At 41.8% G+C, this 16,849-nt stretch overlaps 2 protein-coding genes across 2 annotated transcripts in view; one reads left to right on the forward strand and one right to left on the reverse strand.

The window, feature by feature from the left end:
- Positions 1-909: 909 nt before the first annotated feature.
- dclre1a (DNA cross-link repair 1A (PSO2 homolog, S. cerevisiae)) lies at positions 910-12,621 on the reverse strand. The gene is made up of 9 exons (XM_050059984.1): positions 11,936-12,621; positions 8,929-10,311; positions 8,711-8,844; positions 6,781-6,899; positions 6,306-6,449; positions 5,941-6,086; positions 4,289-4,443; positions 3,130-3,271; positions 910-1,585 (listed from the first exon to the last, which is right to left on the reverse strand). The coding sequence occupies exons 1-9, from the start codon at positions 12,351-12,353 to the stop codon at positions 1,419-1,421; spliced, it is 2,808 nt and encodes a 935-aa protein (XP_049915941.1). The 5' UTR covers positions 12,354-12,621; the 3' UTR covers positions 910-1,418.
- A 150-nt stretch (positions 12,622-12,771) lies between these two features.
- nhlrc2 (NHL repeat containing 2) overlaps positions 12,772-16,849 on the forward strand; it is a 28,513-nt gene continuing 24,435 nt past the window's right edge. The window contains exons 1-2 of the mRNA XM_050059985.1: positions 12,772-13,053; positions 15,140-15,292. Of these exons, the coding sequence (XP_049915942.1) occupies positions 12,891-13,053; positions 15,140-15,292 (316 nt within the window). The 5' untranslated portion in view covers positions 12,772-12,890. The remainder of the gene's footprint in view (positions 13,054-15,139; positions 15,293-16,849) is intronic.

A 16,849-nucleotide genomic window follows, 5' to 3' on the forward strand; every position in this document is an offset into this window, starting at 1 on the left:
CGCACCTGACCGTCACACTTTCTCGAGGCAGGTAGCACATGACATACTGTGGGAGATAAATGCAGACAGCTGCACGTAGCCTATTGACTGTCTTGAATCTCATGCACAATGATTTTTTTTGAGGACGTGTCATGGGCAGTCGGAGGAAGAAGTTTAATGCACTACAACCACCTTGCAAGAAATTGCAGGCCTGGCTGATGCTCTCAGAGTGGGGCAATCTTTTATATCTTATCTTTTTATCCTAAGTATACTACAGCACATAGGCTGAAGGCAACAAACCGTATTTGACGACTAACGTTTCGATGCTTGTTGCGTCTTCATGCAGTCTCCACCCCTCTGTTGGGGTACCTAGCACACAGATCTGGTGTGCTAGGTACCCTACACTTTCAGTAATGAGTGGATCTTCAAGCAACCGGATTATGTGAACTACATATATCCCAATCCTCGTCGTAGAGCGTAGTTCCCGTGGGCTACGGCAACATTAAACCCCCGAGCTTGCCTGAGAAGGATTAAACACACAAAACTGCCATTTTTAAATATCCCATGGAGAGAGACTCTCACTGCAGCCTGTTTTATTTTGTTCTGAAAATGTCGGTGCAGCCTCGTTCTGTGGATGATAAACGAGGTGCAGACTGATAAAGGAGGGAACACAGTGAGTGCTGGACGGAACAGTGAGTGACAACAACCCCGCCCACATGAAAGCGTATTTCCATGTCTGAAGGGTTACTTGTGGTGCCAGAGGTACCATACTGAAAGTGTTTGGTAGAAATTTGGCTTTAGTCTTAAAATGCAGTTGCCACAAGCCCATGTGCTCCAGCATACTTTGGACCAAATCTCTGACCTATCTCCAGATGTCATATGAACATGTTAATGTTGCAAAAAATAAAAACAAGGGAAAAGGTGTTAAAACAAAATTAAAACATTTATTTTTCCAAGCATAAAAATTTATATTAAATTACAGATAATTATGAAATTGCATTGTTTCAGTTCTATTATTTCAGTTCCGTTGTTTAACACTTGTGGATGACACAGGTCCGACTGTAGACATGATGCGTGTACGACCTCAGATCCTGTTTACACTGAGCGGCTTTCAGACTTGTTTTCTATCTTAATTGAGCACATTGTGAATAAAAGCAGAGCCTTTCTATTAAATTGGTTCAAGCGTGTATACATGACCTTTCTATTCAGAAAAGAAATACAGTTCACCTGCTTCACCACAACCTCTCGCTCTGCGTTGAATTATTAGTGTTACGAGTTCAGCCGTCCGAGGCCAGCAGCTTCAATAAAAGCAACACAATGAGTAGTGTTTAAATATTTGTTCCCCATGGCCATACAGGATTGAGAATTAATTGGTTTTGCTCTTATTACCGACGAGCTACAGAGGCAATTTCATGTCCAGCAGTTCACCTGTAAATAAGCTACGGGTTAGCTTTAGTTTCCGTGAGCCACTCGCTGAAGCACTTCTCCATGGCCTTCCTGCTCGCCCAGCTGCCCACGTTGACGGTAGGGATGATCTTGAGGGGCTGAAGCCACTGGACAAAACGCTTCAACTCCAGGAAGCTGCTGTGTTCGCTGTACGGGACTCCTGTTGAGGGAACAGAGGCATTGCAATCATCATGTGCCAAAATACTGGTGCTCGAAACGCAAATGTAGAGTCAAGCAGTGGTTCGGAACTGAATCACGGGGACTTCACACTTTCAATCAGCTCACTGGCTTTGATATTTTTCTTTCTAATTTCTCCATTGGGAAATATTACATTTGGCACGGGGTGAAAACTCATCATGGAGCCAGATGTCTCAAAGCATGGGGGGGTCAATCAGACAGGCAGCGGGGTGACGTCTTACATGAGGGGCCAGATGCTAAACTAAGTGATCCAAAGGCTCGGACTTTCACTTCTGAAGAGACAAGGCAGGTTTCAGATAAGAAGACATCTCAGGACCGCTGCCTCTCATTTGTCTTCCCCTCAGCCCTCCACAGGTTCGATGTGCTCCACTGCTTTAAACAAATCTCGCTGAAACTGAGCCTTTCTCGAGTCAATCCTCCCACATGCAGAGAACAATATTAGGAGCAGTCGTAGCATATGGCTGGGAAGAGCGAGGAGGAGCTCAACACACAGCAGAGAGAGAGAGAGAGAGAGAGAGAGAGAGAGAGAGAGAGAGAGAGAGAGAGAGAGAGAGAGAGAGAGAGAGAGAGAGAGAGAGAGAGAGCAAATTAGTTTCCGCCTGACTGACACACAAACTGCTGAGGAGGAAGAAATTATGTGCAAGTGTGCGCTGCAAAAGCCTCTCACTGGTGATTGTAGGTTACAGGCCAGATGGCTGATGCTGTTGATAGATCTGCTCAGAACACAGGCTAAAGCTGCAGAATCAAATCATGACCCATTTCAGAGCCGGGGTTTGAGGCTAGACGAGTGCTGACCGTGAATGAAGATACAAGATCTAGCATTTAAATGAGTGTATTCCCTCTTGTCACCTAACTGGAGTAACCTGACACGGAGCCATCGATTGTTTATTCTCCCTCCCTCCTCCTCCTCCTCCTCTCTTTGCCAAAAGAGGGAGCTGTGGGCTGAATACAACAATGTGATGAACATTCACGTTTTTGGCAGGAGGGAAATGCTGCTCCTGTGATTAGGTTTTCGCAGCAAGCAGCACGATGACAATTAATTTATGACTAGAAGAGGCTTCTGCTTTTGGTCAGTTAGAGAGAGGGAGCTCCAATATGTCCAACTCTGCAGAAGTGCTTCAAATGCTGTGAAACAGTAGTAACAGTTTCAGCACTAATTTATGCTGTAGAGGATTTTCTAATAAAAAACATCTGTGATTTATTAGCATTAGCAATGTACAAGGCTGGTACCTGCGGTTATTCCACAGGCTAGTTAATAACATGTCGGGCAGGAAATCCAAAGTGTGGGATCATTTTGAGAAGGTGAAGGACGAACCCAAGGTGATATGTAAACTCATCTTCATTGGTCGACTACAAACATGACGTATCATCTGAAACATGGAAGTAGCTACATGCCCATTAGCCACTTAGCACAATCATTACTGCTTTGCCCACAGCGTCATTAACAGGCGGCTCGCTCAGTGTGTGACGTGCAGTAAAAATATGTCAGAAAAGAAAAGTGTGTACCATAGATGGAGATGTTGCCGCTGATCTGAGGCTGAATATCTTCCACCGATTCCACCTGCTGGCTAAAGGTCCAGCCTGTGGGCTTGAAGGCCACCAGCTGATCATACCGTCCCGAGAAGCGTGCCAGGTAATCCTGCAGTTTCTGGAGACAAGATGAGGGCGAGGAGGGGAAACTGGAGTGAGAATTCTATATTCATACACAAGAAAAAGCATTCATAAAGGCAAGAGTGGAGATGCAGTATGTTGAGCATGACCTTGGATAAATTCTATTGTGTCATAATAGAACACTGTTGCACCGTCTACGACCCCAGTGACGCGAGTTGTCACCGTAACAACTTACAACAATCACCAGTGTCTTTTGTACTAGTCGAATGACCATGACAAACGCATCAGTGTCCTTTCAGTTCATTCTGTTTCTATGCATATACATGAAGTTCTCTTTCAAAATAACCCACGTTTGTGCAGCTTCATCACCCTCCTTTGTGTTTTGAATAGCTAACCTTAAAAACATGAAAAATACTTCTTTTTTTCCTCAGGTGAAAACATTTAAACTTTTACAGAGTTTTATATAGCAATTTATTTCTAGGTGACTCTGTCCAAGTTGCAGTGGCTCTTCTTGATAAAAACTGCTCCAACAGTCACTACTCAAAGGTCTCACTACAAACATAAACTGCATATATTTCCCCAAAAGTCAGCCTCTCTGTGCCTCGTGAAGCTTGAATTATACCAACTCTGGGACTTATCTGTAGTTATACAGATGGCAAATGTAAACGCTTTGGTCCTTGTGGAGAGATGGCGTGCTTGGTCATCATAATTAGCATTTCCTAATTATTTCAACTGCTGTCCCAGATACTTGTGTATGAATGGACCGTAAGCAGAATAAAAAAGTTTGCACATCGTAATAAACCGTCCATAAATCACTGGACACAGTCCTTGAGAAAGAGAGACTCTTACAACGTAGAGGTCTGCAGAACTTTTAAGAAATACAGCATAACTATATTAGCTCGTTCCCCTTCATCTCATTAAGTAGTGCATCATTTAATTATTTATTCTGCTACTTGTTTTATTCTAAACATGCCCCTAAAATAGGACATTTTCTAGAGAGTCTCAATGTAATGACTTTTTTCAGGTTTATGGAAAGTGACACTGCTGCACTTACTTTGAAGGAGAGCTGCATCATGGGTAGCACATGGACCTGGGCTGCCTTCCAGTCGGTGGTTATACGTTGCCTGACTTGCTCCGACTCCAGGCAGCACATGGTGTTGTATTTGTCTCTAGAGAGGCACACTTTAGAGCCCAGGACCTCTGCCAGTGCTACGAATGAAGCAGAACAAAGTCTGTGTGAGGACAGGAATGTGAGTAATGACGTCTTTTCGTTTTAAGACATAGTATGTACTTAAAAAAACCCATGTCCCCCCCGCCCCAATAACAATATGTACATTTTATTTCAGGATTCCAGAGAAAAAAATCTGGATAAAATCTCTCACGTTGTCGACCTTGTGAAGTGTTCAATGGGATAATTTGGATTTTTTGAAGTGGGGTTACATGAGGTACTTATCCATGGTCAGTGTAGTACCTACAATATGCTTCTCCTGCCTGGAAAAGCAGGCAGGAGTACCAGCTACAAAATGTACTGCTGTGGATGGAGCCGGCAGCCACAGCTTATTACAGCCAGCTGAAAAAGCCAGTCAGTTTGAGTGTACGCTATATGTGGAACGTTTTCACCTCTTTACCTTGTCAACAGACAGCCCTATGCCCCATCTATGCTCTCTTGATATCAACCAGACTCATTTTACTTGGCAAAAAACACAGAAGCTGCTGAAAGTATGCAGACCGTGTAACACCGAGTAACATTATTGACATAGAGGCACTTAGTTGCTGATAGGACTTTTTTACAATCGCAATTAAAAAAAAATCCGCAATATCCCTTTAAGAGCACAACTACTTGTGTGGACTAACAGGAGAAAATTACAGTTGTACAGTCGTCTGAATCAGCTGTGGCTGTTTGTTTCCGCTCTAATTTGACGCGGAGCTTGTTGACGCAAAAGGTTATTACAGAGTGAATGCGTGTTGTTCACTTTCTGAGAGGACAACATGGGTTTGTGATTATTTCGCCACACCAAAGTGGAACGGAGCATTATTCACATGTCAGCAAAGGACACCAGAGTGGCTCTTTTCTCAAAACAGACTAATCCACAATTCTCCACACCGCTCCCTTTCGATACAACACGTAATCTCACACAACCTTTCGAGGGAGGAAAGGTCAGGCAGTGATAAAAGGCTACAGAAAAATCCAATCATCTTACTGTTAGGTTAAGAAACACATGGACTCTGTGTGCGGTCGTTTTTGTTGGTGGTAATGCCGTCCTTTATATTATTACTATTCCCAGAATTAAATAAATAAATTACTGTCATTTTCAGTGATATAATTAGCCATCAGAAAACATTTCACTTATTATTAAATTGTCTAAAGAACAGACTGACAATTTATTTATGTATTATCAGTAACTGTCATATCAGCCAAATGGGTGCCAACAGGAATGGGTTGCATAACAACTATTTTGGTTTTTAGTAAACAAAAACATGGCCTAAGTTGCAGGTTTTTAATTGTGATTTTATCTCACTTAAAAGATTACATGCTCCTCCTTGTGTTTTTCTTTTGTATGTCGGCAATGACATTTTGCAGGTGATGATATACAAGTAACAATATTATGTTCAATCAATTAATCAATAGTTTGTTGTTTTTATCATGACAGATCTGCCATGTCGTGACCAAACTGTTGGAAAGTAGAATTTTGACTGAACACTCACCCATAAAGACCTTCTCTTTTCCCACAGAGTAGGATCCACACACCACAAGTGTACGTGGGTTGAGCGTCACCAGTTCAAAGGCTGTGCTGGCTGCAAAATTGATGACCTCTTGCTGCCTGGGGAAGGTGTACTCAGGGCTGCAGTAGCTACAGAGACACAAGAGCTCACATGAAAATCTGTCCCTTGCTTGAGAGAATTGAGGACATGGAGTGGAAGCAAAGTGCACATGTTTTCAGCTAATACTGATCCACATTGGCTGAAGAGTCTCCACCCAAAAAGGTCACACACAGCTGAGAGCAGCGCCATGAAACTACAGTCCTCGCTGGTACATTCATGTATATGAGAGGAGACAGAGAGGTACTAACGTGGTGTCCAAGTAGAGCGTCTGCACCCTGCAGCTGAGTAGCTCAGGGTAGGTCTCCATCGAGGGATCAGCTCTGAAGTCTCCAGTGTGGAGGACTGTCTGTCCATCGGGCAGGAAGAAAAGCAGCATGGCAGCTCCTGGACAACTGAGATAACAGACAGGAGCTGGATGTATGACAACTTAAGGAAGCATTCACTGTGTGATAAACTAGGATAAGCATCTTCTTAGAAGGTATGACTGTTGAGGAAAGTCTGTCAATAACGTTGACGTAATCAGATTGAATTCAGTAATGGTGCAGACTTTCACAAACATCTGACCGAAGGAAATGCCTTGGAATTCAGAAGAAGCATTTCCCCACAAAAATGTCTATTAGTATTCCTCAGTGACACAATCTTTGCAGCTGGCTTAGTGCTGTCTGTCTGACTGAAATGAGTAACAGACGTTTGGCTGATAGTGACGTCAGGTTGGTGACTCACTGGTTGGCATCCAGCAGGATGACCTTGACTCCCTCCACGGTGACCTGGGTGTTCATGGGGAGGATGTGGACGTACTGCTCTGCCACCCTCAGTTTGCTCTTCACCAGGTTGCCTGTAATCTGACCAGGAGAGGCAGCCGTCAGTCGACAAACATCTTCAGGGTTTACTTAAAACAGCCACCAATGTACCACTAAGTGAGAGGGTGTCAGACTTCAGTCTTTTATAAGTCTTTACACAGTCTTCTAGTGTATGGTATGCATAACTAAGACACCCTACACATCCCAGCAAACTTTTCTGGGCTGTGACCCACCTAGCGTCCAAGTTGAATTTCTGTGACCTACCAAATAAACAAAACCCCAGTGGAGTCCCAATGAGTCCTTGACAGTCTGTTTTTAGTTGTAATCCCCAGATGGCACTCACACTGTGATAAATCATGACCCATTTGACAGGAGAACTTCTCCAGCTTCTTTCACCAAAACATTTCACTTTAGATACCATCTATTGAGATAATAGGATTCGTTTCAGATGTATGTTCTTGAATATCTCAGTAAGATAGATAAAAAATGTAAAATACCTCAAGTAGCATACTGTATAGAAATTATACATCCTATCGGAACCTGAAAGAGCTTCAAACACTCAATTAAAATGTATATTTATTTTGCTATATACCTGAATTCATTCAGATTATTCCTTGATTCACTCACCATCACTGGATGCAACATTTGCACAGTGACAACAAAGCGCTTATGTTATAAACAGAAAGACAAAGTGAGACCCAGACCAAAACCACAGAGGTCTTCAAATTTCAATCAACTCCAAAATGGTCTGATCCATTGTTGGAAAAATTGGTATTCATCGCCGCCAACTGCAAACTAATTTTTCATTACTGAGTCAATGCAGTGCAGTGAGATAACAAACGGATCAGGCTATGAGTTCTGTGGAGAAAAGCAGGCAGGAAGCTTTTAATGAGATGCAAATAAACAGGATTTCTGAAGAAGAAAAAAATGAATTTGTAGCACCTTCAAAGCATTAATTTCTTCCTTAGCATTCAGGGACAAACAGGTCTTGGGAGGGAGGACCTGCCATTTATTTATGACACAATACCGCACACTCTTTCTTTCTCTGTATGAGTTATAAAAATGTGGGTTTGTGTGGGTTGTAGTTTCAGCGGACTCAAATTAAATCTGGGGTAAAAAACAATTCATAACTGACTCCTAGTTCAAAATACAGTGGTGTAACTAATGCATGACCCAGCCAGTATAAACACCATATCAGGCACTTAGCCACCATTTAAAATACATAGTATAAGCATAAACTAAGGAATGTATAAAGTAAACTATGCAGGTTTCTCCTAACCCTATCTCTTATGACCCACTAGAAGTGTGTGGCAATGTATCTATCTGCAGAGACTCAGCTCTCTGCCTGTGTTTTCTTCTTATTTTGCTATGCTTGGGGCGTTCATGGGTAGAGACGTGGTGAAAAGGTCAAAAAGGTACGGATATACACACTGAAATCATTTCACTAAGTTTTATATTGAAAACCACAAATAAAACTAGCAGCACTATCAACTTCTTATCTGCATAAACATTATAATAATAACATAGCTAACACCTTATGTAAACCTATAAAATGAATATCAAATGTGCAACAACAGTAAAGATAGCCTATCTTTGGGTTTGCCTGCTGCGCCCATTCTGTAAGCGAGGGAATAGCAAAACAAACCCAACTTGCATGCGGCACCTGCGTCTGGAAGACTAATTGTTGGGAATTTTATCACTTTTTTTTTTGTTAAAATGGTACCCGTTTCATCCCCATTCCTGGCCACAGCATGCAGGTGAGGGCAGGACATTACAAAAAGATAGTGACCAGGTGCTGGAGCACACATACTGGGTGTCGTTCACATTTTAAAAATCACCACAGCTTGACTTACTTTATTGCAGTAGATTGGAAATGTGGAATTCTTGGTCAACCCTCCATAGTGGTCCGAGTGGAAATGTGTTAGGAAGTAGGCAGTGATGCCCTGGACCTCTCCGTACCGAAAGGCATCTATGGCAAACTTTGTGCCTGAGTGAAAAAAAAAAAAAAAAATACAATTATCTTCAATTACAAAACACAAAATGTACGCAACAATATCAATATATCACTGACCTGGAATCTTTTTGTAGAAGGGACAACGTGGCAACTCTCCATCAGCGTTCCCTCTGTTCCATCTTCCTCCTCTCCATCCCCTACTCCTGCCTCTCCCTCCTTCTCCCTGAGCATCCACCGCATTATCTACAGTCACTGTGCCCTCCTGTGAGGTATCTGCAGATGTACCAGCCTTACTTCTTCCCTGCCTGTCTCCTCTTTGTCGCCTCTGCCCATCTCTCCTTTGTCGTCCCCGTCCTGAGTTTTCACTGTGTGTTAGCAAAGAGGTGGTGCTGACTTCACTTGGTCCACTCTCAGGTTCTTTCTCCTTGAGGGGTTTGAGGCCAAAAAACACCCCAATGTCCGTCTGCTTCAGAGAGGAAGCCTGACCTGCCTTGCCCTTCTGTGGCGGCATGCTTTGTGGTCTTTGGACTACAGAGGTTTGTGATGAAGGCACTTGAATACTGCTGTCGTTCAAGTTTTTCAAATGTGGGCTATCTGAGCTCTGAATAGTTTCTCTCAGGCGCTCTAAAACAACACTTTGTGGAGACTGAAAGCTGCTTTTACATGGACTTTCAGCACTGGTTGGTTTACAATGAGCTTCTTTTTCACCTGTGGAATCAGTTCTGTTTTCCGCAACTGCAGAGGGGGCGGGCTGATTAGCGGGAGACAACGAGGTAAGTGAGTCCAGCTGGGTGTTTAAGGAAGCAGGCTCCTTTACCTGCACATTATTGGTATCCATATTATCTATAAATTGAGAGAGGACCTCATCTTCACTTGAGAAACCGTCACTGAACAGCTCCATTGAGTTTTCATCCTCATTTTCAAATGCATTGTTATTAAAAAGGGATTTTCTGCATTCAGTACTATTGACTTCAGTCTCTGTGGGGAACTCAGAAAGAGGAGAAAATGATATTGCATCATAGATGTCAGGGGAAGGTTCACTTTTGGGTAAAACTTCAGAGGCTTGTCTTGCACTCTCTGCCTTGACAGGAGTGGATGACAGCTCTGTTCTACTTTCCTGGGAAGCACTGATAGACTTTTGGCTTTTAGTAGAGGTTGACCAGCCTTTCTTTTTCTTAAAATCATCTGGGCCGGGTGAGCGCAGTAAGAGAAGTCCATTTGTAAGTTTAGATGGTGGTGTTCCAGTGTGATTACTGTGAGGGGAGACACTACGGTTGGATAAGACAGAGAGACTGAGAGCACTATCCTGTGAAGACTCTGAAATAGAGCCATTATTGTTTATCAGTCCTGGGAGGTTGGTCTTCCCGCTGGTGTCTGCCTGCTGGGACAGACTGAGGAGGTCCATGTCACCGTTTGCTCGACCATGAGCAAGGAGGGTGTGGTTGAATTTCTTGTAATGGTTAGGAATGGTGGAGATGCACTGGAGGCCATATGGACATTCTGTGCAAACAGATAAAACATGTAGAAATTAGGTTTATCAAACCACGAAACAAAACGATAATTCAAAAGCATCTACATACAACGAGTCTGCTGTGGCATGACGGAGCTTTCTGAATAAAATAACACTGATTATGCAGTCTAGGTTTTCTTAAACTGGGCTTGAGGCTTCAAACTTTAAACAAAAACAGTGTGTTAAAATAAAAAAGTGTACAAGATATGGACATTTACCAGTCAGGGTGGGTCTGATGCCATGTTCATGTCATGTTGGCATTACTGTAATCTTCAGTTTCTGACTTATAAATAATGTTCCCCATATCTTAAGTTGTAACCATGACTCAGGTTTTCCTGCCAGTGTATCTGAGTTAGAGGTTGATAATACAGAACTGCCCAAAAGGCAAACAAATACAGATGCCTCACACCAGCCAGTCCACCTTTTATGGTTATTAAACCAACATTTAATGTATATAAAGTGCTATATTGTCAATGTGCAATATTTTTTACCCTATTACAACCTAGTCTGCAATTACACAACCTTCTTGAGCTGTCAGATGACGTGAATGCTTGGGAATGTATGCCAGGAACCTTTCCCATGTCTTCAGTCCATCACATAAGAGTGCAGCATGGTGAAGGATGCTATCAAGTTGCATTATGGGAAATGCAGACTCTGGGGGTTAATTCCAATTTGTGAAGTTCTCATTGCATGAGTTAAGTATACTCTCAATTTGTCGGTGAAGATTCTCAGTCATCCAGGTCATGGTAATCGTAAGTGCTAATATCGTAGGCAACTCGACTTGCTTGTGTTTCTTGAAGACATTTCACCTCTCATCCAAGAAGCTTCATCAGTTCTAAATGACTGGTACGAAGTTGCAGGCTATAAACCCTGTGTGGGTGGGAACCCTTGCAGAGTCGTAGGGGTCATGTGAGCTCTTAGTTTCAGAGTCATTTAGAACTGAAGAAGAGAGGCGAAACGTCTTTAAGAAACGCAAGAAAGTCCAGTTGCCTACGATATTAGCACTTATGATATACTCTCAATCACAAGTATAAAATGCAAGTCTCCTTCTAAAACAATCCAAGGGATACTGTAGGGTTTGTGCAAAAATTAAAATGCCTTACTTTACATGGCAATATAGATTAAAAATATGAATGCATTGCAACTCACAAGTCTTCATCAGGGTCACTGTCTGCTCATTTGATTGAGAGTATACTTTACTCATGCAATAAGCCCTTCACACGATGGAATAAACACTGTACACCTGGAGTATCCAAAGTGCACCTGTATGTGACTACTACTAAGACCCAGCAGCACTTCTGTTCCTTTGTCTTTGTAGACTCTGGTGTTTTTGGAGCTCTGATCATCCTGGGGGACTCAAAGACCAGCTCTGCCTCAGTGATTTTGATCCCTGTTTTTATCTTTTGTGAGTCCCCAACCTTTGTGAAAGGACAGTGCTGAATTGCTGTAGTGCTCCTTTAAGTATCATGGAATAATTGCTAAGAACATTTTGCAATATATAACATTTTAATAGGTTTTATTTTTGGTATCTACAATGCATAATAATTATAATATTAAAAATAAGTGTCAGTCCATTTTTAGATATTGTGTATGAATAAGTAAAGGTGTCTGTACCTTTGCATGTGTCCCTGGGGATGTCAAGACATTCAGCAACATGCCATCTTTGACTCTGTACCATCAAAATAGAAAAGGGCATCTGACATACAGGGCAATAGTCTCCAGAGGATGATCCCTCAGCAGCATTGTCTATTAGGTCCGTGTCACCAGTCGGAGATGACTTTAAGGGCTGATTATGTTCCTGAGAGCTGCTTTGTCCGTTAACAGCACTACTACAATGTCCAGTTTCAGCTGTCTTGACTTTCCTGTCAGGTGTCCTGACTGAGGCAGAAGTGTCTCTCTTGAAGGTTTTTCTGATAGTGCATCTTCTTTTAGTCACAGTTGCAGGTGCAGACGGTGCTTCCTGTCTCTTCTTTTTCTTCTCAAGAGGTTTATACTCCCAAATGTCATTTTCACAGTCGTCCTTCTGTGACATTTGGACCAAGAGAAAGCCTCACGTCCCCAACGTTATCCAACAACTTCGCCAAACCGTCGCTGTTACACAAGGATTGTTTGCTAACATCCCGCGGTGGCAGAAAACAATAAACTTTACAGTACATTAACGGCTACTCTAGCTTCCTTGATGTCGCGAGGATAGTTTCCGCTGCGAAAATAGTTTCTCATAATTAATATTTAGGATATAAAGCTAATTAATTCTGTGAGGTTCGCTCGGACATGTTACGACTTACCGCCACAATACAGTCATGAATGTGGTAAAGACAAGTAGAGAAACCGAGCAGCACATTCCACGCACATCCCAACACTGAATTCGTAATCATTCAAGCTAAAGACAATTTAAAAAAAATACACAATAGTTTACTGGTAATTTATTCAGTTACAAAACAGCCTACAGATCTAAATAAAGCCCCCGGTGACGAATATAATTTTATCTTTTCGTTTTACTTTTGTGTCGAAAGCCGCGGTTTGAATCTTCGTTGTGAGTTTACCTAGCAGGCTGCTTGTTGTTAGAAACATGGCGTCCTACTGCAGCCTCTCCACCTTATTTCCTATCCAAACTCAGCTGGACTACGCCCTGGACGACGCCGCGACACAGCAAGAGAAGGAAAATCTTGTCTACGAGTATTTAAAAAAGCTAGACGAGAGAGAGGACCTGAAGATACCCGATTTCCAGACAGGTTAGCCCATGTTACAGCTCTAGCTCGCCCAGCACTGTGTCTCTGTCCATAGCAGTTGCTCCATAGTTTGACTCAAGTTTGCTAACATGCCGTTACAGGACTCGACATGTTCATACAGTATGGGAACTGAACAGTTAAGGGGTCCTCTTCTTTTCTCTATTGGTGTTTAAATACTTTTTAACATGCCCTTAAAACTACAGGTGATTTTGTAAGTTAGCTAACTATCTTATATACTCACAAAACAGTCATTTAAAGAAACAGCAGCAAAGACTAATTTCAGGCCAAATAAGGAGCAGCTGTTTTGTGTAGGTTCAACTTTTTTACAGTGCAGTGCTTCCTGTGTTGTGTTTTGTTGCCTGTGTCTATCAGCTGTGCACACAATAGCTTGCAGCTGTCAACTTCCTCCTGTCCAAGTTATATTTTATTCACTTTATTTTAGTTTTTCTTTCATAACAACAAGTATGGCATAATTTGGAAGCCACAAGTCTATATAAAGCAAGAGCATGCATTATATTATGTACCTTTTCCTTTTCTCTGTCTTTGTATTTGTCCTCTTCAGGGCTTAATTCATACTCTAAGCTGTATAACTTTCATGCTACTGCAAATATAAGGCGATAAATGCTTAAGTAGTTTGAAATTTAACTCACAGTTCACATACAATGATAGTATGTTAGCCTTTTCTCTGATGGCACCATCATAAGAATGAATTCTTGGCATACCCCTGACTCCTCAGTGGTTTCTTACTCATCTTTGAATTACTGTTTTTATTTTTTGTCCTTTAACAACAGCATAACATTAAGAATAACTACAAAACAGCTGTCTTTTGTAGCTGTCACTGCACTGCACCAAATAGTATAAACAGTGTTGGCCCATGATTTGAAAAATGAAAAAGGTTGTCGCTAGTGTAGTTTCAAAATAAAGCTCCAGGGGGGGGGGGAAATCAAATGCTGCTGGTGTCAGCATCACCTCAGTTTGGTCCTCTGCCTAGGTATGCAACATGTTGGCAATATCTCATTGCACCAGTAGATGGAGATCTACAGTTAGAACATCAAACAGCAGAGTAATAAACATGGCTGTATGGGATTAAAACTAGGCCCACAAACCCATCATGACTGCACATAAAATAAATTAAACCGGTAGTTAAAAACAGTTATGGATGTTCATATGATTTTCTTCTTGGCAGTATACCTGTGTACTTGACCCATTCATTATAGTATTTTGTGTTTTTATATATTATATGTGTATTAAATGCCTTTCTTTTTGCATAGTCAAAGAAACATTTTAAGATATACAGTATGTAACAACATATTAATTTTCCTTAATGCCTAAAATTCCCCTCATGTACAGCTTAAATGGATACCAGCCAAGTTTAAACCCCACAAATAACAAATTAAAAACCTAAAATTAAACCATCTTAGGTACCATACAATACCTATAGTCTTCCTCTTCAACAATTTAAATGCTGAATCTTTAAAAACACGAGATCTATTTCTTCTTTCTCCTACTTGCTCTGTGCTTGCATCATTTTCAAAGCTGTATAAAAGGAGGGATAACTCTTTTTTTAATTATTCAGCCTTTATTTAATCAGGTCATGTGCTACTGAGATTAAGAATTGTTCTTTCTAAGGAGACATTGCAAAGCAAGACAGCAGCACAAGTAAAAAAAAAGATGTTCAAACAGGCTCAAAGTGTTTTATTTCCAGGTATCTCATGCTGGATTTTGGTGCTCAGTACGCTGTGAAATTTAAAAGTATTAATCGAGTGCATGTCAGTAAAGTGTGACAGACGTTATCAGACACAATCTGGAGTGCATGTGAGGTTAGTGTTAAAAAAAAAAAAAAAGAATTATCAAACACGATCTAGATCTTCAGAAAATTAATTTATGCCATTAATAGCTTAGCAACACCTCTGAAACTGTGAGAATTTCCAAGTCTGCTTTGATCCATCAGCTATTTTTTTTTCCTTCCATATGACATAAATGCAGTATCAGACCAGACAGATGGGCACTGTGAAACATTTTCCTTCGCTGTGACTAAACATAATTAATAAAATGACAGGCCAATTTTCCACTCTGTGATTTACTCCAGGCTTGGAATGGCTCAACACGGAGGGGCCTCTGTCTTTAAACAAGGAGCTGGCTGGCAAAGTGGTGCTGCTGGACTTCTTTACTTACTGCTGCATCAACTGCATGCACATCCTGCCCGACCTGCACCGGCTAGAGAAGACGCACTCTGTCAAAGGTATGGATGTACATTGGCTTTAAAGCAACAGCTGACGTGGGTGTCTTGTTTCTAGAGGGGTTGAGAGGTTTGAATGAATGATTTACAATGGAATAACATGCAATTCAACATCATGACAAACCTTTATGATGTGGAAATATAGGACAACTCCCCCCAGTGTCCTCCCCAAGGAGACTTCTCGTGATCCTCCCATTATTAAAATTAAGCAGAGGCAAAGCCCGTAATGACTGACGTGTCAATGAATACATGAGTTAGATTATGATAATGAGACATGATATTCATGTGATTCTGTTGTTACAAGGCACCTTGAATAGCGTAGCTGGGCAGGTTGCTCTAAGCCACAGATACTCAGCTTGCTTTGCCCGAGGGCAACTTTTGTACAATGGCAGGAGGCTAGTGGCCAGTTAATGGCATTAGTCATATTTATCAGTATAAATGATGAATGAAGTGTCTGTTTCAACCATTTGACGTTTGCTGTGCTCGTCTTTGCCAAGTGCCCAGTCCAGCCGCAGCAGCCCTGCACAGGTCATGTTTACGCAGGGGCGTTTCCAGGATTTAAAGGACATTCAGGGCTTAGAGGATCCTCCCCTGGCACTTTGTGTTTGATCTAAAAATTCCCAGTGGGAATCAATTTATTTTCATGGTCAGCAGGCCCCCGGGACCCGATCCCAGGCCAGATTTGCCCCAAGTTGAGTGTCACTGATCTAAGCTATTTGGCAGAAGGGAGAACTAGCGAACTTTGTGTTTGTGTTCTGTTTATTTGGGTTTCTAACATGCTCTGTCGTGCAGATTTTTAAAAAAAGCAATTTTACCAGATAGCTATAAAAGTGAAATTGTATCTGTCTCTCAATACTTTGACCCCTTGACCCTGTTTGTGTCACACAGCCTTGAGCTCATTTGTTCCTACTGAGATGTAAATGTTTGTCAGTTATTTCATTAAACATCTGGGCTGTAAACATTACGCAAACAGGAGTGCACAGCGTCTTTATTGAGGGCTGTTTTCAGCCCTGCATTAATAGAGATTTGGTGCTCTAGTTAATATTTTTGACACCACGACAGAGTGCGTGGAACTGGCTCAAAATAGACATCAGTATTCATGTTCATGGAGCACGTCAATCAGTGCAACAGTGAGTCTCATTTGTGTGTTTTAAAGGAATAAATCCTTTTGTAGCTCCAAAGGCCACGAATCTGATGACAAACAAACGTTGCTTGGATTAGTGTCAGTCGAGGGTGAAAACTACAAGTCTGAAAATGAAAGAACTTCGTGTTGAGTTGGAAAGTAGTGACTACCAGACTCCTGTAGCCTGCTTCTCATCTCTGCTTGAGGCAAGCGGCCCAGCTCGTGGCCTCAGTTTAACTGTGCTCAGTATCTGTAAACAAAGGAATGATTGGTCCCTGTTCAGTGCTCGTTAAACCATAGCTATTGTTAGCTGTGGGCTAATTAGAACAAGTATCAAGCTGTGGAGAATTACTGTCCATTTGCTGTGCATGTTGAATGAGTGGAAGATAGATGTACGTAAAACAGAAAAGGCAAAATGCTCATTAATGCAAGTTTCA

The sequence above is a fragment of the Epinephelus moara genome, chromosome 13 (genome assembly GCF_006386435.1).
Source record: "Epinephelus moara isolate mb chromosome 13, YSFRI_EMoa_1.0, whole genome shotgun sequence".
NCBI classification, from domain to species: Eukaryota; Metazoa; Chordata; class Actinopteri; order Perciformes; family Serranidae; genus Epinephelus; species Epinephelus moara.